The sequence below is a fragment of the Micromys minutus genome (assembly GCF_963924665.1).
Source record: "Micromys minutus genome assembly, chromosome: 19".
Lineage (NCBI taxonomy): Eukaryota > Metazoa > Chordata > Mammalia > Rodentia > Muridae > Micromys > Micromys minutus.
In genome coordinates this window covers 39,524,433-39,551,710 of record NC_137954.1, presented here as the reverse complement: position 1 = coordinate 39,551,710, position 27,278 = coordinate 39,524,433, and the positions used below count along the sequence as shown (strand labels likewise).

Below are 27,278 nucleotides of genomic sequence, written 5' to 3'. Positions count from 1 at the left end.
TTTCTTCGGAGTGCAGCAGGCAGGCCCCAGGGAGTTGGCTCCTACCAGGAAGTAGGAAACATGTTATAATATTTGAGGTTGTAAAATACCATGGGGCTTGCAGACTCGAGGTACAGGCTGCCAGGGCCCCTGTTATATAAAGTTGGGAAACAGTCAGGAGTTTGCTGGGTTGTGATTAGCCAGGTGCTGGCTGTTCTTGCCGGCTGATCAGAGGGTTCAGGGACGAATACTAAACTGAGCTCTTACGATGTATTTGTCTTTGCTTTTCTCCCAAGGAAATAGGTTCTTTACTCTTTTCCCTCAGAAAATGTATTTCTTTCCCTCTTAAGCAGGAGGCCCTGAGGGTGAGAGGCCCTTATGTCCCTGCTTGGCAGTGGAGGTTGGTTTTCAGGCTGTGCTGTCATTCCTGGTCCTGTCTCGTCATTGTGGCTATTTTTTAACCATTTCTTTTGAAAAGTGTAGCTAGCTGCAGAGGCTGAGAGAGCAATCCTGTGAACTCCCAGCAGTCAGCCTGATGTCCCCTCCCCCACCCCAGACCCATGATCTCATCACCCAGGGCAATTTTCCTAACGTCTCTGTCTGACTGAGGAGAATGAACATGGCTGAGTGACCGGGTCAACAACCCCAGCTTAACTCCTGCCCTCAGGCTGGCTACTGTCCATGGGAGAGCCTAGTGGATGGCTCTGGGAGGGTGTGGGCTCAGGCCAAGAGGGTCTCAGCCAAGTTCTCCCTCTTTTTCCCAGACCCCTCCCTGACACTGTGCCCTCTTTCCCAGGGGCTCCTGCCCACCCACCAGAGCCGGAACCAAGTGCAGGACCTTAAGTACAGGAGGCAAAGTCTGCTTGGACCAGCAACTGTTTCTGCCAACTTGGCAAATTGATGTCAATCCATTAGAGCTACTTATGCTGAGTAGTGCATTTTTTTGGAATAATGGGGTTTTCGGTGTCTTAGCTTAGTGTGTTGCCTTACATTTCTGCCATGTCTGCCTGGCTCTCTCCTCGAAAAAGTTTATCTTTCTCTCACAGGTAACTTGGTGGCAACAGTGACCCTGTTCATATAGATGCTCGGGGATTGGAATTGCCAGGAACAAAAAGTCCCAGGATGTGAGCCCAACACAGAATATCCAAGTTGCACCAGGATAGGGTTGGGTAGAATGGGGTGTACATTTTATTCCTTTGGATGTAAGCCAGAGAGGTGCTACCACCTGGTTCTGAAGTGAACTTCCCCACCCTACCCCAATTCCTGTGTGACCTGCCTGTTTCCCTGTCTTTAGCCCCAAGATTGATAGCTGGTATTTGTCATTTCCTGGATTCCAAGTAGACTAGACCATTTAATCTTCCCAAGTGCCAATACGAGGGAAGGACTGTTTTTATTCTCGCCATAAAGGCAAGGAAACATGGCACAGAGGCTAAGAGACTCATCAAGATCTCATAGATCTTCAAGAAGAAGTGGAGTATAGCAGAACGTGTGGCTTTCCGCTGCTGCCCCAGCAGCTTCATAACCTAAGGCAAAAAAGATGGCTGCTCATCTGCCTGCATAGAGGAGATAGATGTGGTCTAGAGTATAGGGTCAAGAGTGATCAAATTCTGGGGCTTCAGGAGGACTGGGTGGCCACACTGAACCTGGAGTCAGCCCAAGGGAACTCAGGTAACAAGTCTGTATCAGGTGTGCTGTGCACCAAGGGCCCCTGCGCCTCATTCCCCTTCCCCAGTCACAAGTCCTGGCCCACCTGCTCCTTTACATCTGCCAGGAATTTTTCATACCCCGTGCGTTCTAGCTTCTTGTTGATCATCTAGAAGGCGAGCCCTGGGAGAGCAGGATACCACCTGTACTCTAGGGATCCCCACACAGTGTCTGCAGATGTGCCCCTGCGGTTTTAGTGTTTTGTGCCCCAGTGCTTTGGACTCCCCAATAGCACTTTCATAGTGGGTGCACAGAATTGTGTGCTGCGGTGTACTATCCCAACCCTTCCACTGGATGCACAGAACTCTGTGGTAGATTGAGCTGGGCTATGCTAGCCTGCTTCTTCCAGTTGGTACACAGTCATCTATGATGCAGAGTTCTAGGCTATACTATTCCCTCTGCCCATCCTCAACCCCTTTACCCCTGTCTCTTGGTAGGTACGCAGTGCTCTTCAGGGTAGAGTCCTAGGCATGTGCCTTCTATAGCATGTGGAATCCCACAGGAAACACAACTCTTGCTCTCTAGAGGGAAATGGAAATACCATCCTGACACAACACCCATAGGGAGAGAATGATGAAGTTTATCCAGGTATCTGAGGAGGTGCTGTGGCCCAGAGGGAACAGCAGCACAAAGTATTGGAGCAAACTATATTATATACACAGGCCAGACCTAAGGGTGGGTAGATAGAGGAGATGCCTAGGGGCAGCTAGACCTCAAATAGCCTTCAGTTCCTTTTTTAGACAAAGTCTATCCTCTGATCTTAGTATAAGTGACATCCATTCACCAGAGTCACTTGTCCTACTGTGTTGATTGCTGTGGGGCCAGGTGGAGGCAGTAGCTCATTTTGAAAGTTGAGGCTGGCATCTAGCCAGAATGCTCACATTATGCAGGTATCATACAGAGACACCCCACCCCACCTACCTATAGCACTCCTTGAGTTCTGTTGTTCCACAGACTAAGCACTCAGGACTTGTGTGTGGGTTTGACATTTCTGTGTCTCAGTTCCTAGAAAGAAGAAAGGTCACATGTTCCTTTTAGAGAGTCTTCTTGGTGACATTCCTAAGCTCCCGAGGGAGGCCATGGGTCCTCCACCTTACCATCACTGTACAGTGGGGTTTAGTGACCAGTGGTTTGCATTTTCTTGGTGCTGATGGTCTGAGCATCTCTCCATCAGTTCCTGTATCTCTGTGGGAAGGCCCATCCGTGAAGCCTGTGCTTTGACATTCTCCTAAAGTCTCCTCTTCTTCCCTCTTTCCTTGAATTGGGCACAACTTCAAAACTACTTTTAAAAAAACAAACAAAACAAGAACTTGCATATTTTACTCTGACTTCAGCTGGAGCAATGCCTGCATTTAGGTTGCCTTGGGATACTGACAAAGTCCATCTGTCTGGAACACAGTGGTGTCTTCTCGTCCCTGTGCACCTCTTCCTTACAGAACTGGGTATAAACAGTGCCTCCTGGGCCCCTGTCTGCCCCCCCCCCCACCTCGTAGGTCACATACTTGGTTTTCCTTATTAGATACTAATACAGCTCTCTTTACTCTTGAGAACATAATTTTAACTGTTCTGATCTACATAGAAAGACTTTATTTTACCAAAATCAGCAACAACAGCAAAAAGGTACTTCCTCAGGCATCCCCCATGACCAAAGATATTTTGACTGATCTGTGTCTTTTTTTCTTTTCTTTTTGCTCCTGATGTTGTGCTTTTGCCTTGACCTGTGGCATTATCTCAGTTTTTGTCACTTGTTTCATCAAACTTATCTCCTGTAGACATTTTGTGCATGAGGAGGGGTAGGTGCCCCATATGTCCTGGGTTGGTCTTCCCTCACTGTTGATGGTGGTACTTCTTTGTTAGAGCCTTCTCAAAAGCCTCACTTCGGCTTTTGTCTGTTAACCTGGACAAACAAGGCCTCATCACTCATGAGGAAGAACATGTTCCCAGAAACAACATGGCTCCCTTCTTCCTGGAGTCAGCTCTGTGGTGGGTAAGACCTGGGGAAGTCCTTACGATGGACCTTACCACGCCATCACCAAAGTTTTGAATGGATGTGTGATCTGCTTTGTTTCCTGCATATACGGCCACTCTCTTGGTGTGGACCTCAGGCTGTTTTGCCCTATAGTTTGTCCGCTAGCATCTTCCCAATGGTTATAGTCTCCACCTGTCCCACTGTGGTAGGACTGGGGGAGATCTGTAGTGCTGGTCCTCTTCCTTGGGGCCTGGGGCATCTGGGCAGTATGTGCCCATCCCTGGTACTGTTGCTCCCGTCACTGTTATACCTGGTTGGTGGCAAACAGATGGGACCCTAAGGAAGGACCATAAGGAAGCTCATAGGAGTATTGTGCCTTTTAAGACCCTCTGAGAGAATGTACTGTTTCCACTTGGCCTCCTAGCGAGAGCTAGCAAGTCCGGTCCTCTGACTTCCTCGTGTGCTTGGCAGAGTAGAGGTCAGGAGGAGCGAGCCACCAGGCATTTCTTCCTCAGCCTGTGCTGATCCGGATTTCTTTAGCTCTTTCTTCTTCCCCACTACCTTGGGTGGTGGTAATTGCCTCTCCCAGGCCCAGCACAGAGTGCTTAACTGCTTTTAGCTGTTTGCATAAACTTAATGTGACCTACCCAGCTTAAATGACATCTGCTTCCTTCCAGGGTCCTACTAAAAATATTAGCCCTGGCTCTCCCTTTTTCTCCCAGTGACATCTAACAGTCTTTTATCCTTGAGCTGTGGCCTCCTGTCTGGTGGTGATATACCCAACCCTTTCCACTTGCTGTCTGTGACCCTTCATGGGGTTCAGATTTCTATGGAAACCTCCTTAATGGTGGGATTTTAGCCACTTCTGCCCACCTATCCCTAAGTGCACAAGTTGAGGTTTCTATTCAGTATGGACATGGGATCCTGCCAAATGTAAATCGTCATGGCTGCGATGCTTAGACAGTTCAGTGGCCCCTGACTGCTCAGGGTAAACTTGAATCTCCTTCCCACTCACACCACCTTATGCTAATGCTAGGGTACCTGCAGTGCTAGAGCCCCTAGAATCTGGAGCATTCCATGGCATACCGCTGGACCAGCTTTTCATGGAGACCTCTTTCACTGAGCAGCATTACCTCTCCAGGAGGCCCAGCTGCCTCCAGCTTCTCTGTAGTGCATGCCGTGCTGTGATGGAGTTGTTTCTGGACCCTTCTGCTTACTGTTACCTACGGAGATAATAGGATGAAGATTCTCAGGCCCTGTTTACCATGACTATCTCCCCACTACCTGGATGGCTGTCAGTGCCCTTTTCTGTCTACTGACAAGGCTGTCAGCACCTCCATAGCCCAGCTGAGGCTCTCAGGCCAGCTGTCTTCCTGATCCAGAGCCAGTAGGAGCTCAGCAAGCAGGAACACATAAACACAGCAGTAAATGACAGCTATGCCATTAATACTGGGAATCAAACCGAGGGCCTCACACATACTAGGCAAGTGCTTTACTATAGATTTGTATCCTCAGTCTCACGGGTGCCTTTTAATATTTGCCCACCATCTTCTCCTTCCACCAGCTTCATTCCAGAGCCCGACATGAATGGATACGTGGACTTTTCCCCAAGTGCCACCAGCCCCACCAAGGAGCCAGGGCAGCCTCAGCCCACCCAGGCTGTGCTCCAGGAAGACGTGGACATGAGCAGTGGCTCCAGCGGAAATGAAACCAATGAAAACTGCTCCACGGGGCGGGACTCTCAGGGCAGTGACTGCGACGACAACAACGGGAAGGAGCTGCGGATGTTAGTGGAGTCTTCCAGCACTCACCCCAGGTAGGCCCAGCCTCAGACCAGGTCCTCACACATTGACACCAGGGGCTCCTTCCACAGTTTGTTACCCATCTATATGCAGTAAGTTCTAGGACTTGCAGGATGGCAGTACTCCTTAATCCTGTCCTTCCAAATAACGATACACATCATCTTTGCATTTTTGTGTCCGATGCCACTTAACAGACAGTCCAGTAAGACCTTGGAGGAGTCTGCTCAGACACCTACCATTGATCACAGGCTCTTCCTGTTTTAATGTGATTTTTTTTTCCTTCTTAAAATTTTAATTATTATCATGAATATGAGTATTTTGCCTATGTCTAAATCTGTGCAACACTTGCATGCTTGGTGACCACAGATGACAGAGAGGGCATTGGGTCCCCTGTAACTAGAGTTACAGATGGGTGCAAGCAGCCATATGGGTGCTGGGAATCAAACCTGGGTCCTCTGAAAGTGCTCTTCACCAATGAGCTGATTCTCCAGCTCTGATTTTAATTTTGAGGGGAGCTGTGGAGGCTATACTCTAGGTCTTAGGCACGCCAGGCAAATCCTTTATTCCAAAGCCACCATCCAGCGTGCCATAGTATTTTCTTTAAAATCTCTGGTGTGATGTCCCTAGTCAGTTTTACTGGTTAGTTGGGGAAGAGGCATGTGGAGATCTGATCTATTTGCTCTTGCAGCCCTGATGATACCTTCAGACTCATGATGACAGAGGCGGAACACAACCCCTCCACAAGCGGCTGCAGGTGAGACCCACCACAGTTCCCACCTCAGGCTCTTTCAGGGAGGTAGGACCCGCCATACCTCCTGCCTCATGCTCTTTCAGTGATGTGGAGCCTACCACCACAGCTCCCACTTCATACTCTGTCAACAAGTTGCAGTACTTCCTCTCAGGCCGGCTTTTGGAAGTCAGGTGACCCCCCTTAGCTCTGATAAATCTTGTTTGTCTAAGCAGCTAGTTGAGTTGATGTGACTAGTGGCATCTGTCTTTCAGACCGAGCACCGGTGCTGTACTTCTGAGCCCTAGTTGTTCTTGTGAGACCTGGTTTCCTTCCAGCTCCATTCTAGGCAGCCTTGTCCCAGCCCTGTATTCAGCAGGAACCTTCTCACCCTTTTGTAGTAAATTATCTGTGCATCCACGGACATTATCTTACCACTTTGGGGGACAAAGTCCACTCTCCCGGGCATGTGGGCACTTGGCCATTGAAGTCTCAGGGACCTGAGCCATCATTCTTTGGATACCTTCTCCTTCACATAAGCCGTTTACATCAGCAATTTCTTGCTTTCAGGCCTGTCTTCCCCTGCTCACTATCTCTTTCTGAGAGTCCCTTTGCTCTCGTCTGTTCTCCTGACCCATGCTCATAACTCCCGGAGCTATTTCCTTATCCTTCATACAGTCCTTGTCCCTCTGCCTGGGCTAGGGGAAGGAACAGCCCTGTGGTAAAGCCTACACCACTGTACCATGAGTTGACCAACAGCCCTCCTAAATGTGGCTGACCACAGGATAAGGATGTAGTTGGAAGACTTCTCTCTCTGGGCGAGAACATTCTTATTAGTCTGTAGTCTCCTGGAAGGAGGCATTGGCTTCCATGTTTATAGATCTCATTAGTAAACACAAGAGAGAAGGCGCTGGCCCACAGTGAGGGAGCCCAGGGGTTCTGGGTGTCCCTGTCCTAACCACTCTTTTCAGAAGGCTCACATTTAATTGCCCCCCCCCCTTAATTCCACAGTAGTGAGCAGTCTGCCAAAGCTGATGCACACAAAGAACTGATAAGGACCCTGAGGGAGCTGAAGGTCCACCTCCCTGCAGACAAGAAGGCCAAGGGGAAGGCCAGCACGCTGGCAACCTTGAAGTACGCCCTTCGGAGCGTGAAGCAGGTGAAGGGTATGTGTACTTTGCATGTCTGTTCAAACCCATAGAAATAAGGTTTTGGTTTGTTAGGTTTTGCATGTTTTGTGTGTGTGTGTGTGTGTGTGTGTGTGTGTGTGTGTGTGTGTAATAGTGGGTGGCATGTGTGTCATGTATGTGTTTAGCAGTCAGAAGACAATCTTGTAGAGACAGGGTTTTCTTCTTCCATCTTTATGTAGGTTCCAGAGATTGAACTCAGGTCTCCAGGCTTGCACAACAAAGAGCCCTTACCCTCTGAGCCATCTTGACAGCCCCAGAAACACATCTCAAATGTCCCAAACTATAGTCCAAATAATCTCAGCTTTCTGAGACTCGTTCCTGAAATGGCAGAAGGCAGCAATAAAGATCTGATGATGCTCAAGTTGGTTGAGAACCACGGTTCATTAGAGTATTCTATTGAACTGGGATTTTTAGAGGCAAAACCAAAACTGGGCAGAGAACCAGGGGATGGGGAGGTGTTTGCCCCATAAGCCTCTTGTACTGTGTACGATCAGTCATTATCAGAAGTTCAGCATAGTCCGGGCTCTGGCATATGTTTGGGACTGAGTTCAGAAAGATGGCTACACACTACTAAGAGCTGTGTGGGTGAGTACAAGATTGAAGTAGAACATTCCTGAGCTCTTGCCTACCATCAACCTGTAGCCTGAGATAGGAAATGAAGGGGGTAGCTAGCTAGCTCATAGCACTCAGTTTTCTGAGACAGGATTTCAGGTAGCCCAGGCTGACCCCAATACACGATGCTTGCTGTGTATCTGAGGATGACCTTGAACTTCTAGACCCTTTTGCCTCTGCCTTTTAAATCCTAGGATTATGGGTGTGCACCACCATGTCTGGTTTTATGTGGCATTGGGGATCTAACTTAAGTCTTCATGCCTGCTAGGCAAGTACTCTGCCAACTGAGCTGAATTCCAGGTACTGTATGTCTGTATGTTGATGTGTGTGTACCTGAACGTATGTATATGCACCAAATGTTTGCAGTGCCAGTGGAAGCCAGAAGAGGGCACCGAATCCCGTGGAACTGGAGTTACAAGCAGTTGTGTGCCACCATGTGGGTGCTGGGAACAGAACCCTGGTCCTCTTAGTCACGGTATCATCTCTCCAACCTGCTTACCCAGGCACTTCTCAATTCATGAACTCAACTCAAATGACTCATTTCCTGTTGATCTAAAAATGTTTATCCACAAGACAGTTTCTGCCCTGGTGGTTATTTCAGCCAAGAAGGAAGGTGACAGGGCACACAGCAACACCGCCTGTCCATCAGGTTCTGTCACAGGACAGCCCTCACCATCACACATATACATCAGGGGGAACTCTATCCAGCAAGAGTCCTGCTGCTGATTGTGTGCTCGGACTTCCAGAAGACAGACCATGGCAGAGTACAGGCTGGCCCGTGAGGGAGAAGACTGGAGCTATAAGATGAGAACACGGAAAAGAGCTTCCTGTTGAGGGAGGCGGTGGGTCTCTAGCACCCCCAGCAGACTCAGTCCTCCTTCACTGCTCCTGCCCAGGATCTGCACAGATCCACCTCCCCCATCTCCTGGCTCTCAGACAGCTGCTGTTGCCCTTGACTCCCAATCAAGAAGGGAACACTGCCTGAGCAGAAAGCAGGTAGTCCATCCCCGAGGTTCAGGCCTAAGTATCTTGGATCGTTCCAGGATAGTCTAGCTATGGGCATTGGCAGAAAGGCGTGTTTAGTCAGTTGCTAGGCACAGGGATGTGAGCTCTGTAGGTGCTCTGCTACGGAGAAAGCACTTTCATATAGCCCTGGCTCAGAGTGCTAAGTATTCAGTCCCTTTTCTTTCCAGCCACTGATGGTGGGGGAATGTCCCTAGCTATGTGCCTGGACTTGTAATAGACAGGTGGAGGCAAACATCCCTCTGGGGCAGGAAAGACGGGTGCCATGGGCAGGTGGTGTGGAAAGCATGAACCCCCTCCATCACGTCACCCGTGTGTAGCACTTGTGTGAGCACAACCCCACTGCATGAGGGCTGAGTACTACATGTTACAAATACATGTCAAAGTAGACAAAGCCAAAAGGCTGTAATCTAGGCAGTGTGGGTTTTGCTGTAAGTCTTGCTGGCTGTCCTGAAGCCATCAAGCATGTAGGCCATGCTTGAGGCCAGTAGTCTAGGTATGAGCTTGCACTCTTGGCAGCCTCCTGTTGCTGAGTATCTATCTGCACAGCTTTCTGTCAGTAGTAGGCAGGTTGCTGGTATTGATCTTGGGTCCATGGAGCAACATGTAGAAGTATTATGCTGGGTCCTGGCCTCTGTATGTGTTTGGGTGCCCTCTTCAGCCTGAAACCTCTGTGGGTTACTCCCTAAACTGCTGTCCATTTTGGAAGATTGATGTGGTCTAAACAGTGCTGTCTGCTAGCCAGTGCTGCTTAGACTTAACCTGTTTGGGAACCTGGTGCTTTAGGGCCATGGCTCTGGGGCCGGTGCCTAAGGAAGACCCTGCTCTCTGGAAAGAACAGCTACAGGAATCAGTCTGACCCCAAGGCAGCTCACTGTCCAGGGACTGTTGGTTTGCGTGCTTCATGCTTGGCCACAGTAACTTTGGAACTTGGGAGTTCTGCCAAATCGAGAATGTTCCTAAGCTTTCCAGCAGAGAGCATGCTCAGAAACTTACCAGTCTGTGAAGGTGGAGAGAGATCAACTTCAGATAAGACTCAGAGTCCAAAGACCTCATTACCACACTGCAGGGACGCATGCTTGGCTGGATCCCAAGGTCAAACTCGGGGACATAGCCGCCCTAGGTTCCGTCTGCCTAAGGCAGGATGGACTACATTGACTTGTGCGCAGTGAGAGCAGCCATTCTGACTGACCCTCCACCCCCAGAATCCCACCAGATCTGAACTCAGATCAGTGGCCATATTATTTGTAGATGCTGCTCACAGCACTTTCTTTCCAGTGTGGCTTCTGGTACCTGTTCCTCTTTCAAGCAGTCGATCCTGCCTGCATGGAAGCTTCTAAAGGGACCACCCAAGACACAGGTGGCAGGGATGCTTCTGTGGATCCTAAGTATGACCATTGTGGTTATGTTACGCTTCAGGGACTTATGACCCTTATGACTTAAAGTAATGTATTTATGAGGTTTTAAATTCATAACAAAGGCCCAGTGTGTCAGAGAGAGTCTCCAGTCTGCTCTTAAGTGCTGGCCAGACATGGCTGTGCATCCTCTGGCTCTCCTCTTCCCTCAAAATCCTGTCTCATTCCATTTGTTCATTTGAGAAAAATGGAGCCCACCTGCAGGAGCCAGCGGTAGTGTGCTGTCATGTGGGTCTCATCTGCTGAATGTGGGTGTCGTTTTGCTTATAGCTAATGAGGAGTACTACCAGCTGCTAATGTCCAGTGAGAGCCAGCCCTGCAGCATGGATGTGCCTTCCTACACCATGGAGCAGGTTGAGGGCATTACCTCCGAGTATATTGTGAAGAACGCGGTGAGTGTTCTCCCTTGGGTAAGGCAGCTGGTCCCCTGTCAGGAAGTAGATCTCTGATGTCCAAGCTTCATGGTAATGAAGTCTGGGTTCAAAGCCCATATTTCTAAATGTCATGTAAAGGTCTGACAGAAGAGAGACCCTACCCCTGGATTCCCAGTTAGAACAGACAGTAATCTATGAAGAGCCAGCATTCACTAGAGCAGTGCTGAACTTGAGTCTCCTTGAGCCTCCCTACCTCTTTCTGCCTACCAGCTTCCTCTAAGGAGGCTGGCCTATGCTCAGAGAGGCAGGCCACCCCAAGAACCTGAAAGAGACCAGCTGGCAAAGGTCACTCGGCCAGCTTAGGAGAGCACAGGTGCTTAGGAAGGCTGGCCTAGTGCACCATTTCTGTTAGTATTGCATTGGACTTCTGCATTGGAACAGGACAGTCAGGTTGGCCAGGATTAGGGATGTCCAGATGCAACCTGGCCCTCATGTTGGGGTGCTCCTACTAGCCTTAGTGACCATATTATAGTTCATAGTGACTACAGTCACCTGATCATGCTCCCCACTTTCAGGATATGTTTGCTGTGGCTGTGTCCCTGGTTTCTGGGAAGATCCTGTACATCTCTAACCAAGTCGCCTCCATCTTCCACTGTAAGAAGGATGCCTTCAGTGACGCCAAGTTTGTGGAGTTCCTGGCTCCTCATGACGTCAGTGTGTTCCACAGCTACACCACCCCTTACAAGCTTCCACCCTGGAGTGTGTGCAGTGGCTTAGGTGAGGATCTTGTCTCCTATGAGTCAGAGTGTAGAGGAGGCTAGTGGCAAGGGCAGAGGTTGGGAGCTGGCTTCCCCCCTCAGCTATGTCAGAACGACCCATGGAGCCCTCCTGATAAGCTTCTAGCCATTGATCTGTCCAAGGCAAGAGGCAAAGAGTTGTCTGCCTCTAGAACAAATAGCCTCTTTGTAAACCTCAGAGAGTCTTAAAAATTAGGTATTTTAGAAATGGAGTTATCCAGAGTAGGAATCTTGACATGACTGCATCCTGTGAGGCAGAGGAATATTCTGTGGAACAACAGCTGCCTGCTGGCATTAGCTAATTGCCTCCTGCCTTAGCTGCCATAAAGTTCAGGTGTAACATTTATCAGAGTAACCTTCCAGGGAACTTCATGTCAGCTGCAGGCAGGATCATGAGTATAGGTTATAAAGCTCTCTGGGCTTGCACGCCGCTTTCCCCACCCACTAGCAAGTGTGTGTTGCTGGCTTTGTGATCCACCTATGTCTGGGCTTCTTGCCCGTGCCCAGCCCTTCTTATCTGGCAGCCAGACCATTCTGTGTCTACTCTCTGTAGAGCCAGTTCTGGCATTCTTCTTGTGACTTCCCAGTCTCTCTCAACACGCAGTCAATTGGCTGTAGTCTGAGTATGGGTTGTTTCCTTCCAAAACTGGTGTTGGAAAATGCTGATGCCATAGTCCTGAGGTGGGACCTTGAGGTGATGCAGTCCCGAGGAGAGACTAATACCTTTCTCCTGGACCAGACTGCCTTGTCAGGACTCAGCTAGCACGGAGGGAATGGGCGGGTCACTAGACAACAAGGCTGCCCCTTCTGCACATGTCCTCCACGCTGTTTCCCACTATGAGTCGGAGCAGCACAAGGCCCTCTCCAGCAGCACGGCAGACCCTTGCACTGTGCTCTTGGACATTCCAGACTCTAAAACCACGAGCTAAATTAACACATCTTCCATGACAGCTTCTTACAGCAAGAGAAAATGGACGGAAACAGTTCTACTGTTGAGAACTGTGTGCCGCTGCAGTGGTCCCTGAAAAGTGAGAAAACAGATTTGGAACCAGGAAGTGGGGAGCAGTTGAGCTGTTTCAAAATGAAAACCAGAAAAGGCCCAAGTGTTGAGGTTCATTCAGCTCTGGTGTTGGGGGCAGAGGAAGACAGGAGCACTGGGGGAAGCGTGAAGCTTTTCTCATTTGCATAAATGGTTGTGGCCAGCATGCTGACAGAAGAGGGAATAGCTATGCTGGGGGAGTATCACAGTCTGGCCACACAGAGAGTGGAATGCAGGCGTGCAGTCAGCCAGATTGCTAGAGGATACCATGGTAGGAGATGAATAGCAGTGAAGACCTCCTCATCACAGGGAAAGACCTGAAGGCATGTCAGGGATCTTCAAGGACGCCTCGGATCCCACATCCATGCATAGCTCTTGCTGTGGTCCCAGTCTGCAGACACAACCCCCACATTCTCCATTGGCTGTAAGATAAGCCTCGCCGGTGTCCCTGTGGGGCTGATTCTGCAGACGGGAAAGTGAGGCATAGCTTCTTCCGCCATGGGAACAGAGCTACCCCAGAGAATATCACCAATACTGTGCCAGTGCTGTCAGGGGCTGCCGCCCTGGGAAGCTGGAACTGCCGAGCCACCAAAGGCAAGCCACACATCCCAGGGAAACCAGAGGCAATCCTAACAGCCAAAGCTGGACTGAGCCCAGCAAGCCGTGGGACAGAGCTACTTGCTGCTCTGGGGGCTCCAGTCTTATCCATGTGCACCAAGTGTGTAGCAGGTGCTAGGGTAACAGAATGATCCCCAGCTTTAGGACAAAGCCAGTGGGTCCTAGTTTCAGCCTTTTATGAAGCCTATTGTCCCCTCCTTCTGGCCAGTCTTCCTCTGGAGCAGCGTGCCTGTCCCTTGTCCTGTGGCCTTGGAGCAGATGATTGGTTTGAGCTCACAAGTGGACTTTGGAGTTTCTGGTTGGCACTGGAGACTGTGGGATGGACTTGATTATAGTTTGATTATAGAGCGTGAGCTATGGCAAGCCAGAAGGAACACCTGTGGGCTGCTCTTCTCTCAAACCCATGCCGAACTTTGGTCACTTGTGTAATGTGGGATAACTGGTCTTTAAGGGGGTGACCGAGTCACAGGGAGGGCTTGGCAGGTGTGCCTTTGTTCTTGGGACTTGGTTACTGTGAGCACTATATACCACTGCACTGGCAGCCCCTCTCTCCTGCCCCTCTAGCTACAGCCTCCTGTGGGTGAACTCTGCAGTTCTTGGTTGTATTTTGCCAGCTTCTGACTCTAGGAGGGCTTCAGGGCATCCAAGGTCACAGCACTGCCACTGTGGAAGGATGAGGAGGGGCTAGCCTCTACCACAGTTGACAAGGCTAGCCAGTAAGAGTTCATTAGTGTCTGCCCACTAATGGATGATGGTCACCGCCCATTATGGGCTTTGGATGCTCAGAGCTGAAGACCTAGAGCAGAGGAACAAGGACAGAGCCAGGATTCCTCTAGACTTGTCACTGGGAGCTATCTGCCATCCTGTCTGTGACTTATACAATGGCTTCTCAACCCTTGCCATCACTACTTGGAATCAGTGGCTTTGGCCAGCTGGAGGACCTCTCCCATTGACAGTTCCCTCCCCCCATTCCTGTTCTATAGCATCAGAGATGGACACTGCCTTTGTGTCCTTTATCAGCTCAACAACCATATCCCTTCAGTGGGCAGCCCAGGACAGATCCACCATTTTGTTTGAGGGTTCCCTCTGAAGGGGGTTGTCTACTTTCTTTCTAAACCCCGAAACTGTTTAAAGTTTGCAGTGTGAGTTAAAGGACCATGATTCAGGATCTAGGAAAGGAAATGGCTGGGCGTGTGGATTGACGGCTGAGCAGCCTGGGCTGCCTCCCCAGAAAGAGACCAGCCAGAGTAAGTTCTAAAGAGAAACGGGAACCCGGTGTCCTCAGAGAGGCCTTTAGCAGGCTGGTAATTCTGTGTTATTTTCTGTAACTCGTAATCTCCTGTGTTTCTTCATTTCTTTCGAATGGAAGAAATACTATATCCAAGACAAAGTTGAAGGCTCTAACCTTCCAGCTGTTAGAGACGCCTGCTCCCCTTCCCTGACTTGAGGTCCAGCCAGCTCACGTTTCCCAAGACACTGTAAACCTTAAAGTAAGTTGGTATTTTAGAAAGTGATGATATTTTCAGATGCTTCCAGTCACTTCTGTTAGAAGCAAGGATTTCAGCATGGCGGTGAGAATACCCAGGGGTTCATGGGCAAGTTCACCCCCACCCCCATCCTACCAGGGGGTTGGTAGCACCCCTGAACCAAGTTTTAAGCTTTTGTTTAAATGGCATTTGTGGCTAACAGCGTTAATCCCAGCACTCTGGAGGCAGGGCTACAAAGTAAAACCCTCTCAAAAGGGAAGGCAAAACCTTTCTGAAGACAAGCTGTAAGCTTGTAGGGCAGTGTGATTTGGTCTAAGGCACCCTTTGGAGTTGTATCCAATATAAAAACTCTGTGAAGGGCTCACTCTGTCCTTGGGCCACTTCACAGTGCACACCTCGGTTTGACTGTGTGCCCCTTGACACAGGATGCCTCTGTCCTGGGCCACCTCACAGTGCACACCTCATTTGACTCTGTGCCTGTTGACACAGGGTGACTGTCCTGGGCCACCTCACAGTGCACACCTCGGTTTGACTGTGTGCCCCTTGACACAGGATGTCTCTGTCCTGGGCCACCTCACAGTGCACACCTCATTTGACTCTGTACCTGTTGACACAGGGTGACTATCCTGGGCCACCTCACAGTGCACACCTCGTTTGACTCTGTGCCTGTTGACACAGGGTGACTGTCCTGGGCCACCTCACAGTGCACACACCTCGTTTGACTGTGTGCCTCTTGACATGGGGTGACTCTGTCCTGAGGCACCTCACAGTGCACACCTGGGTTTGACTGTGTACCTGTTGACACGGGGTGACTCTGAGTTTTTCTTGCAGACTCTTTTACTCAGGAGTGCATGGAGGAGAAATCTTTTTTCTGCCGTGTCAGGTAAGTCCAGCGTCCAGTCTTTTAAACTCAGAAAGCAATGTAGACAGTCTTCCAAAAAAAAAAAGACAGTTCCCTACTCTTTCCTTCTGCTGTTTAGGAAGACATTCCCTAGGGCCATAGCCTAAGGAAGAGTGCCTAAGGGTGAGCACTGGCCAGCTTCTCCAGTGGGCACAGATGTGTGCTGCCACCCCCATGGCCTAGGTTCCCACTAGAGGTTTAGCTGTGCCAGTCTGGCTGAGCATCCTTGGTATCTGGTACAACAAGTGGGGGAGTCACTTAGCCCTCAGAGAGAGCTAGGAGCAAGGCTCAGTAGCAGGCCAAGGTTGCTCTTCCTCATGCCTCAGAACCTTGACCCTCACTCTCTCCACGCTCCTCTCTCTACAGTGTTGGGAAACACCACGAGAATGAGATTCACTACCAGCCCTTCCGCATGACACCCTACCTGGTCAAGGTGCAGGAGCAACAGGGTGCCGAGAGCCAGCTCTGCTGCCTGCTGCTCGCAGAGAGAGTACACTCAGGCTATGAAGGTATAGCCATGCCTGACCGGGGAGTACCCGCGCTAGCTCATCCTTCTTGCCTGTGCTTGACACATGATGTCTAAAATGTACTTAGCTGCTCATTCTCCTTGGCCTCTCCCCAACCCTGTCACTCTCCTCTGAATTCAGCACAATTCTCTTTGCTATGTGGCTCTCCCTTAGCAGCCGAAGGCAGCTGGGCCGGTTTGCCTCTCTCCTCCCCGAAAAGTGACACCAGCTCTGAGGTCCCATATTCCTCTTACCTCTGCCTCATGATATCTCATTACCCCCAGAACCCCCACTTATCCCTCAGCCTCCAGTGCTGGGCTATCCCTTGTCCCTCCCTTGGCCCATCCTGACATCTGTCTGGACTGCCTTCCTCCCAACTTGTGGTTTCTGTGAGCACAGTCTTCACCATGCCCTCCCCTCTGCCTGGCTTTCTCTGCAGCTCAGCATGAGGCCATCCAGCCCCTAATGCTGTCCATCACTGAGGGCTTCTCAGGCCACCCTGCCTCCTATCAATCAAGTTTCCCCACAGAACCAAGGAAAACTGTACCATCCTGACTGCCTTCTTGGGATTCTTCTTAAAATAAAGAGTGTAGAGAGGAGGAACAACTTGTTACCCCAAATCATGACTGTCCTTTAAGAACCAAAGATTTCAGGATTTGATAGTTGGGGAAAAGACCCCCGGAAACTGTCAAGTTCTCCCAGGCAATGGCATTGTGACAGTTTATAAGACGAAAACTACAATAACCCGAAGAAATCGCTTTTATAAAGATGAGTTACATGACTTACAGTTTGCCATTGGCTCCCATAGGTTGAAGAGACTGTGGTGGCCGTATGTTTGGGGCCTGCCCTGCCTTCAGCATGGTGGCTGTTTGTTACTCAGTCTACCTTCTCAATGGCCGCCCATCACTCTCCCTCCTTGAGGATTTCCTAAGTTACTGTAGAACTAACTAACCAGGTTAGTTTAAGAACTCAGTTTCTTAGCAGTGGAAATTCTGTCCTTTCAGCCCCTAGAATTCCTCCCGAGAAGAGAATTTTTACAACAACCCACACACCAAACTGCTTGTTCCAGGATGTGGATGAAAGGTGAGTGTTTTCCCACTGTCATTTGTCTGGGAATCAGTCCTGTGTCCTCCGTGTCACCAGATTCTAGGACAGACACTCAGTGTTTCCTCATTGTCCTGGGTAGCAGCCAAAAAAAGTGAACTTTTTGCTTTCGACATCATTGCTGAAGACAAGGTTGTGTGTCATTTTCCCTACATGGCAATCAACAAAAATGTGTGACTGTACTATTTTGTGACACAGCGATGCTTCAGTCAGACCACATACACTGTTGTGACCTCTTTCTCTAGTGACAGACAGGCTGTCATAATGCTGTGCCACCGTAGGGTGGCAGCCACAGCTGTACCCAGTACAGCACTGTTGTTTCTGGTTTATGGCTTTACAGTTTGTCATTTTAGCAAGTGCTCCCCTTTACCTCACAAGACAGGAAGCAGCCTCACACTTCTGTGTGCCCTGTGTTTTCACACTGCATCAGCGGTCAGATCCGGTGAGTGATCTGTGTTGTAGGAGTTTGGCTTTGCTTGCCCGACACAGATTTTACAGCAGAATTGCCTAAGGATATATTTTTCAGGCTCACTCCGACAGAACATGTGACTATAGAGGCAGTGAAATAATTTGGAATTACACTAACACGTTCATAAGATCCAGTTGCAGTAACGCACACTTATGATCTTGGCATGATGAGGCTGAGACGGGAACATTTGGGAGCTCAAGGTCCTACTTCAAAAAGAACAAAAGCCAGAAAGCAAACCCCACAGTTTCTAAGAAATGGACAGTATAAATGGGTCTCTCAAAAGCTGGGGATTATTCGGTTGAGCCTGCCTTCCTTGTCCTGCTTAAACTCTGCCTGATGGGTGATGGTACCATCAGGAATGGGGTGCTGAGGGCTAATGTTGGGACCAGATGTCCTTGGCAGGACTGCAGCAGGAATCTGTCTTCTGGCCCCCCCCCACATGCACCCTTTTCTCAGAGAGCTCCTCAGACCTGTCTCACTGAGTCTGCCATGGAGGGTGCTGTATCTGGTTAAGAGGTCTTGACTAGATTCAGAAGTGCTTGGTTCTCAACAGGTTGTGGTCCACCGTGTGCTTCCTTGGGCTCCTTGACAGATAAAGAGTAGGGAATTGAATGCTATTAGGAGTGGTTTGGAGAAACGTGTCTTCAGAAAATACCCCAGGAAGTGGACAGAGAAATCAAGCCACCCCCTAGATTCTGGAGGATCAGGTGCCCCTCCTTTGTCGGCCTGGCAAGGGGCACGAGGTCTCCTCTTCTGAGTCATGCTACACTGCCTCCAAGAAGGTTCTGCTCTGTGGGCAGCCAGAGACCTGTCACTCCTGACCTCGGTTCCTTGGGTGTGTCCTGCAGGTCACCTGTGGTCCAGGTACCAGAAAGACAGTATCAGGTGCAGATCTTGGGGCTGAATGTACAAAGCCACCTAAGAGGCTGCCATTGCTACACAGACCTAAGGACTATGTGCAGACTGCCAGATGTTTTGCTCCAGCTGTGAGGCAAGAGGCAGGCTAGTGCCTGAGGGAGCCAGTCTGCTAAGTTCTCCCCAACGAGTGGAACCTACAGGGTCCCTTCATGGAACCCTGCAGTCAGGATCAAGCATAGAGCCGTTCCTCCTCAGTTTTGTTCCTCCTCCTTTCCTCTCTCTCCCCCGTCTTTCTCCTCCTCCCCCTCCCCAATATCTTCTTCCTCTTTCCCTATTTTTTCTCCCCTCCCCCAATCCCTCCAGTCAGGTTTGTATTGGGAGGGTTCCAGGAACATTCTGTACACTCTGTCTGAGGAGAAACAGGAGGCCTGAGAGTGCCTCAGACAGAGGATAAAGTCAAACCTCGAGAAAGTTCTAGTCTCAGGATATGTGTAGAAGCCCTTAAGAGCAGAGACGAGTTTGAGGAAACATCTGCTGGGATGCTTGGATGCCCGGGGAAGAGGAGGCAGCTAGCCAAGCCAGATCCAGAGCCATAGACAGCTGCCTCGGTTCCACCCCTACGGTGACTTGAATACCATCCCAGAACACCAAGGGACTTCCACTTCACAGAAGCACAGACAGGCACTGAGCAGGCTTCACAGAAGCACAGAGAGGCACCGAGCACGGTTCCAGCCAGTCATGGGGACTCATTGGGGAGCCACAGGAAATGGCCTGATATGGGGGGGGGGGTTAAAGTGACAGAAGGAAGACATTCAGACTTAGAAAAGACAGCTTTCAGCCAGAACTGGTTAAACAGAGACTCACAATGAGTTGATCAATATTAGAAACTGATCAAAGTGAGATCGACACCTCATGACCTTTTAGGAGGCTGAACACCAGGCTGTAGCTTCCAGCCTTGTTACTGTCACACCACAGGGATGCTGGAAAGCTGCCAAGCTGAGACTCCCTGACCCTACATCTGCCATGTTTCCACCTGAGGGACTTTGTAGCCTGTGTCTGAATGCGGAGGTGCCCTGGGTTGGCCCTCCCTGGGGGTCTACCAGCTCTGCCTGAACGCGTATTCCGTGTGCTGACTGCCTGTGTCCCTTGCCTCGCAGGGCGGTCCCCCTCCTGGGCTATCTACCTCAGGATCTGATCGAGACCCCTGTGCTCGTGCAGCTCCACCCCAGCGACCGGCCCTTGATGCTCGCCATCCACAAGAAGAGTAGGCCATCTTCTTTAAGCCCCAAGGCCTGTGTGCACTGGTGCTCGGAGGGGTTGGACTCCCTGGGAATGCTGAGCCTGGGTGGATGCCCTACTCCCTTGCTGAGACCTAGTGTCATCAGCTCTAGGCAGACCAGGGAGAGGAAAACTCATAAAGGGTTCTTGGTGACCCATTTATAGTGTTGGTGTCTGTTCCAATGGGGGGAACAGCTGAGCTGTGGGGCAGGAAGGCTTCGACCATCCTTGGAAGTAGACTGCATGGGACCCCCCCCCCAAGCCGAGCCCTTTCAGACATGGGGAGCACTGAGAGACTTGCATCCTGATATAGGGGATGAAACTATCTCTCCTGGAAACCATCCCTGCTGGGGCTTGAGGCAGACACAGGAGTTGAAAGCAGAGGCTTTGTGGAGGTGACCTTGGCCAGCCTGTGTGTGTCTGCTCTCTACCTCACACACCAGCCCTGAGACTCTTACCTTCCAGTCCTACAGGCCGGTGGGCAGCCTTTCGATTATTCTCCCATTCGATTCCGCACCCGCAATGGGGAGTATATCACACTGGACACTAGCTGGTCCAGCTTCATCAACCCGTGGAGCAGGAAGATATCCTTCATCATTGGGAGGCACAAAGTCAGGGTGTGAGTGCTTCCAGGGTTCTACTCTGTGGGTTTTGGGGGATCCTGGCCAATACTCATTTCCCACCAGCAGGTGTCAAAGATGGGGGGGAGGGCTGTCTCCCTAGGGGGGAGCTGCTGGCCATATGGATGGGCAAGAGGTGACCTTCCCAGGAGGGAGGAACTATTGTAAACAGAGTTGTATGCAGCTGGGGGTCTGCAGGGTGGAGGTGGAAATTCCAACCCCAGTAGGCAGTGTGGTTACCACATTCAGGCCAGGCCGGCCCTTCTGAGGAAACAAATTCAAATCATGCAGAGGCCCTTTGAATGAGGATGTGTTTGCAGCCTCCCCATGCGCAGAGGAGAAGACTCCGCACCCCAGTGTTCAGGAGCTCACTGAGCAAATCCACCGGCTACTGATGCAGGTGAGTCCTGAGTCAGCACTGCTCTGCTCTGAATGTCCCCTCGGATCTACATGGGTGCGCCCGGTTTGATAATCTGGTTGACCTGAGAACTACCAAGCACCCTCAAGTTTTCCTACCCATAGAATCAACTGTGGCTCAGCCATGATGTTGAGTAAGCAGTTGAAGGGTGCCCATACCCCAGAGCCTGTCATTCTGTCCTGATGTGACTTCCACTGATGTAAGTCCTACTCTTTCCCCAAACACAGTCACACTGGGAACTTGGTGACATCACCTTCCAGTAGAATCAGTTTAACCACCATCAGTCCCACTACTGAGTGGATGTCCCCATCTTGGTTATAGGACTCAAAGTGTAACTGTAGTTGAATTGGTTTTATGTTTTTAAAACCTCAATAGACTGAAAAAGACCTCAGCTATGCAATAAGCTGGTTGAACATCGCCTTAGGGTTTTGTTGCTATGGAGAGATACCATGACCAAGGCAACTCTTATGAAGACAAACATTTAATTGGGGGTGGCTTACAGTTTCAGAGGTTCAGTCCATTTTATCATCATGGTGGGAAGGATGGCAGTGTCCAGGTAGACAGACATAGTGCTGGAGAAAGAGTTGAGAGTTCTACATCTTAATTGGAAGGCAGCCAGGAGGAGGTTCTCTTCCATACTGGGCAGAGCTTGAGCATTAGGAGCCCTCAAAGCCCACTTACATAGTGACACACTTCCTCCATCAGGGCCACACCTCCTAACAGTGCCACTCCCATAGGCTAAGCATATTCAAGCCATGACAAACATGTTCCTTTTTCTCTTTTTCCTTTTTTTTTTTTTTTTTTTTTGTCTTCTTGAGAGTAGAGGAATATTGAGATGGGTCTCTATATACCTGGCTGGCCTCAAACTTATAGAAATCTGCTGCCTCTCTGCCTTCCAAGTGCACCTCCTAAACATGTTTCTTTTAATGGAATCTTCTTGGTGGCTACATGCCAGAAGTTGGGACACCATGAACGAAGGCTCAAGCTCCCCTGTACTTGTCTTCTCTGTGTAACCTTGGGCTGGCTGAGACCACTCTTTGAGTTTGACTTGCGGTGACCTCTTCTCCTTTTTACTGAGTCCATAGTGATCGGTTTGCCTTTCCCCAGCCTGTCCCCCACAGTGGCTCCAGTGGCTATGGGAGCCTGGGCAGTAACGGATCCCACGAACACCTCATGAGCCAGACATCATCCAGTGACAGCAATGGTCAAGAGGAGTCTCACCGGAGGAAATCCGTACGTCCCTCTCTGTTCCTCTCCCTAAGAAAGCAAGTCCAGCAGCGCAAGTCCTGAGTTAGAAAGCGTGGTCGGTAATAGCCAGGCAGTGGCTGAAGCCAGTGGCTGTTACCTTTGCCTCTGGCTCAGTTCCCCTGAGACTTGCTTCATATTTCCAGTTGTAGCAGCTGGCTTCTAGTTAAATATGTAAAGGAAAATGATTTAGGTGGGCAAAGCAGCAGAAACAGAACCTTCATTGGAGGGTGGTGTAGAAGCCTCAACAATTCCTTTACTTTGGGTTTCCCTTGGGGATCATGGGAACTGTTGCCAGCTCCATCTGGCTCCTTCAGGGTTTTCGAATCTGGGTTGGAATGTAGTGAGTACGCTCTCTGGTGAGCACTATCCCTGTGCGTGCAAGGCCCTGGACTCTACCCCCGAGTTATTCTCTTTGCTGCTCCACCCTGGTGTTAGCTTCTCTGCCCTCACTGTGGGGGATGAACAGAAGGTCTCCTAGAATGAATAACGTGTTCCTTATTGTTTTTCTTCAAGGGAATTTTTAAAACCAGTGGCAAGATTCAGCCCAAAAGTCATTTTTCTCATGAGTCTGGAGGACAAAAGGAAGCATCTGTCGCAGGTAAAAAGATGTCCTCTGGCTCCTCCTGGAGCCCTTGCTCTCGGGAGTGCTCATGTTTCCTTAAGAAATCTACGTTTATTCTGCTTTTTTAAAAATAAAACAGGCTGTGGCTGGAGAGATGGCTCAGTGGTTGGGAGCACTGGCTACTCTTCCAGAAGACCCGGTTCAGTGCCCACATGGCAGCTCATAACTGTGTCATACCAGTTCCAAGGGATCTGAAACCCTCACACAGACACACAGAAGCAAAATGCCAGTGCACATAATGGAAGGAAGGAAGGAAGAAAGGAAGGAAGGAAGGAAGGAAGGAAGGAAGGAAGCAAGCAAGCAAGCAAACAAACAAACAAGCCCAGTGGTGGCTGCTACACCTTTGATCCCAGAATTCAGGAGGCAGAGGCAGGTGGATGGATCTCTGTGAGTTCAAGGCCACCCTGGTCTACAGAATGAGTTCCAGCGCAGCCAGTGCTGCACAGAGAAACCACATCTCAAAACAAAACAAGAAAACAAAAGACACCCCATGTTCCTTTGTGTCTCGGGATGGCAGAGGCAGGGACCAGGCTTTTCTGGCTTACTGCTCTCAGGGCTGAGAAGGTCCCCTCCTGAGTGTGCCTGACCTCATCCTTGCTGTGCAAAGAAACAAGGGCTGCCTCTTTGTGTCTAACCAAGTGCAGATCCTATGGTCCAGGACGCCTTGGTTACCCTGTGGACCACTAGGGCATGCAGTACGTTTCCTTTCCCTAGGACCTGCCTACCGTGTGCAGTGGGAGCTGTGGCCATGGGAGTTGGGGAGTGTGTGACTTATCTCTCACTCTGCAGAATATCAGTGTAAGCATGTGCTCACACTTCATGCATGTACAATCTAGCACCTGCAGGTGTACACATACGCACAAACATGCACAGTTACCATGGCAGAGTGTCTGCAGTTCTCAAAAACAGACCTACCTACAGTAGACAGTAAGGTCCTGGCTGCTGGGCATACGCCAGTGGATAAAGTATCGCTTGTTGCTCAAGATTCCTCAGGAGGGCAAGCATGTGGTTCCCATGGTGAGCACAAGCGGCATCTACAGGCTAGTCCCTGGGCACCTGTTGCTGTATGATCATTATCAAAATTGTCCCTGGTAGAGTAGTTCTTCGAGTCTTAGGATATTTATAAATTCAAGGCAAGCCTGTGTTCAATAGTTTAAAGTCAGCTTGACTCCTGTGAGACCATATCCCAATCAATCAATCAATCAAAGAAAAGCCAGGTATGATGGTCTCAGCACTTGGGAGGGAGAAGTCAGTAGATCTCTGTGAGTTCAAGACCAGCCTGGTCTACATAACAAGTTCTAGGCCAGCCAGGGCTATATAGTGAGAATTTGTCTCTAAATAAATTAATAAATAATAAATAATAAATAAATATCTAGTGATGGATGGGCTACAGGGGTAGTTCATAAGAGAGTACTTGAGCCACACATGCAAGGTCCTGTGTTCAGTCTAGCCTGCCCTGCCCAGGAGGATAAGACATCTGGGATCTAACTGGCCACAAGTTTAATATTTTAAGACCCATCTTTTTCCACCTTGAGCTCTGAGTCCTGAGAATAGCCCTGATGTGCAGTTAAGCCTATAGAGAAGCAGGCCTTGCCTGGGTAATAGATTACTCTAAGATCCCACTCTGAAGCCCCACAACTGTCTGACGGACAGGTGTTCTTGATGCAGACTGTCACTGGGTGTCATATCTGTACATTATGAATCCTTACTCCTGTCTTTGAGCAGAGTAAAATGCCTTTCAATTTGCAAGTTTCTTTTGACAGATAAAAGGTATTAAGTGAAGAAAAAAATGTGTGTGTGTGTGTGTTTCAGAAATGCAAAGCAGTCCCCCAGCTCAAGTGAAAGCTGTCAGCACCATAGAAAGGGACAGCTCAGGCGCCAGCCTAGCCAAGGCCAGCTTCCCAGAGGAACTAGCCTATAAGAACCAGCCTTCTTGCTCCTACCAGCAGATCAGCTGCCTGGACAGTGTCATCAGGTACACAGGACACCTCTGATCTTTCCTGCCATTGGTTTTCTCGTCCCCCTCACCTTCCCACCCACATGATGCCTTCCGAACCTCATGCAGGTATCTGGAGAGCTGCAATGAGGCAGCCACCCTGAAAAGAAAGTGCGAGTTCCCAGCCAACATCCCATCCCGGAAGGCCACAGTCAGCCCTGGGCTGCACTCTGGAGGTACATTTTCCATTTGGAGCTATCTAACCTATGACCCCTTCAGTCTCTTGGGTGGGGTCAGAGGCCATTGTAAACCCTCTGGTGTCCCTTTTTCCCCCTAGATTAATTTCTCATAGCTTTGTAGATATACCAGCAGTGCTTTTAAATGGCCAAAGTAGCTAGAAAGTCAATAAATATCCTTTCAGATCAAGGTGATGTCTAGTCTCAGAGCACTAAGCTTTGAGAACAGGGACCTGAGAAGCTTGCTAAGGTACAGCCATGGGCTCCACTCCCTCCTGTGGTTGTGCTAGCCTCAGTGGTTCTGGAGCAAACACTTCCTAGTCTATCCAGAGGAACCTTTACCTGTGAACACTAGCATGCCCTATGGCCATTTGAAAACCCAGGCTGCTTAAGCCCTTGAAATTATGGCCAAGGTCAGAAAGGAATCCCACTGACTTTAGTGGTTCATCCCAGCAATCTCAGCACTAGGCTGGTGGAAAACCATGCCAAGTTGGAGGCCAGCCTGGGCTACAAAATGAGACTTTGTCTCAAAAAATTACAAAAAGAAAAAGAAACAGGGCTAGCAAGATGGCTCAGTGTATAAAGATTGTTGCTATGCTAGCCGGATAGCCTGAATTCAATCCTCAGATCCAGCCCGGATCCACAGAGCTGTCCTCGCCCCTTCCCCCCCATACATGTGGCACACGAGTCCATACGTACAATGATAATGGTGAAATTTTTAATAAGAAATAGTGTCCCATTTATTAAACGGGGCACAGGAGAGTAAATTGGTCATGTGTGGAACAGAGTAGACAGCCCAGACCACCCCTGCCTCCTGCTTATTGGGGAAACTCTTGCTACATATCAGAGGACCCTGGCATGATCCGTAGCCATCTAGAGCAGCGGTTCTCAACCTTCCCAATGCTGCGAGCCTTTCATACAGTTCCTCAGGTGCTGACCCCCAACCATAGTTATTTTTGTTGCTACTTCACAACTGTTATTTTGCTACTGTTGTGAATCATATGTAAACGTGTGTTTTCCAATGATCTTAGGTGACCCCTGTGAAAAGTTCATTAACAACCCCCTCAAAGGGGTTGCGACCCACAGGTTGAGAATCAGCGGTTTAGATTTTTCCTTTCGCCCTCCCCACCCCCACCTCACCCCTGGAGGTCCTGGGCTCTGAGACTGATGTTCAAGTTGCTCTGGTCATTTCCTCTTCATCTTTTTTCTGAGGACAGGATCAAGCATCCATGGGGCAGAGGTGCAGCCAGCATGGCCACGTAGGTTCCTTTCGTCTGCAGCTCTTAAACCGGATGGTGGTAATCATCCTGCACATGTGTTTGTTTCTGTTTTTCTCTCATCAAGAGGCAGCACGGCCCTCCAAGGTGACCAGCCACACGGAGGTCAGCGCTCACCTGAGCTCCCTGACGTTGCCAGGCAAGGCCGAGAGCGTGGTGTCCCTCACCAGCCAGTGCAGCTACAGCAGCACCATCGTGCACGTAGGCGACAAAAAGCCACAGCCAGAGCTAGGTATGTTCGCCAGAGATCCCTGGGGAGTGTCAGCAGCAATCTGAGTTTCATGAAGAAACTTTGAAGGCTGGGGAGATAGATGGTTTGGTGAGTTAGAGCACTTTCTGCGTAAGCATGAGAACAAAGGTTCACATCGCCAGCCCCCACACACAGAAAGTGAGCCACGGTCAAGAACACACCTGTAAGTCCAGAACTTTTGAGGGTGAAAACAGGAGGGTCTCTGGAGCTTGTTACCCACCCTAGCCACAGGTTCAGTGAGCAGTCTTGTCTCTCAAAAGAGTAAGGTGCAAAGTAACAGAACAGGACAACTGGCCTCCTCTTTAGGCTCATAGACTCTCTCTCTCTCTCTCTCTCTCTCTCTCTCTCTCTCTCACACACACACACACACACACACACACACACACACACACAAGTGCATGGACACACACACAAATACACACCATATACATGTAATACACATACATTTGACTGAAAAGTGAGAATGCTAACTTCCATTTTGAACTTTTACATTTATTCAAACTTGCCAAGAAAGTCCCAGGAAAGGCTATTTGGGTACTTAAAATTCAGAGGTGGGATGTGGCCAGATAGGGCCCAAGTACAAGTCTCTGCTGTGCTCTAGCGCCACCTGGTGGCAATTGTCTACCTTAGTGTCTGTTCCATAAGGTGCAGGCCCCATTTCTACAGAGGGAAAAGAACCAGAACACATTGTAAGAAGACTGATTGGGGGCTGCGTGCTCTTAAATGAGACCTTGAAGCCAAAGAGATGCATCAGTTGGCAATGTGCCTGCTGAGCAAGCATGAAGGCGGTGTTCCATCCATAGGACCCATATAAAACCC

General features: G+C 49.8%; 1 protein-coding gene across 1 annotated transcript in view; it reads left to right on the top strand.

Moving 5' to 3' along the window:
• The window catches only part of PER2 (period circadian regulator 2), a 41,196-nt gene that overhangs the window by 2,647 nt on the left and 11,271 nt on the right, over positions 1-27,278 (top strand). Inside the window, exons 2-17 of the mRNA XM_080932930.1 lie at positions 5,217-5,468; positions 6,143-6,208; positions 7,193-7,347; positions 10,692-10,813; positions 11,371-11,572; positions 15,568-15,619; positions 16,004-16,146; positions 17,148-17,226; positions 19,732-19,838; positions 20,318-20,471; positions 20,764-20,872; positions 21,998-22,123; positions 22,652-22,736; positions 24,573-24,735; positions 24,826-24,932; positions 26,277-26,441. Of these exons, the coding sequence (XP_080789056.1) occupies positions 5,236-5,468; positions 6,143-6,208; positions 7,193-7,347; positions 10,692-10,813; positions 11,371-11,572; positions 15,568-15,619; positions 16,004-16,146; positions 17,148-17,226; positions 19,732-19,838; positions 20,318-20,471; positions 20,764-20,872; positions 21,998-22,123; positions 22,652-22,736; positions 24,573-24,735; positions 24,826-24,932; positions 26,277-26,441 (2,068 nt within the window). The 5' untranslated portion in view covers positions 5,217-5,235. The remainder of the gene's footprint in view (positions 1-5,216; positions 5,469-6,142; positions 6,209-7,192; positions 7,348-10,691; positions 10,814-11,370; positions 11,573-15,567; positions 15,620-16,003; positions 16,147-17,147; positions 17,227-19,731; positions 19,839-20,317; positions 20,472-20,763; positions 20,873-21,997; positions 22,124-22,651; positions 22,737-24,572; positions 24,736-24,825; positions 24,933-26,276; positions 26,442-27,278) is intronic.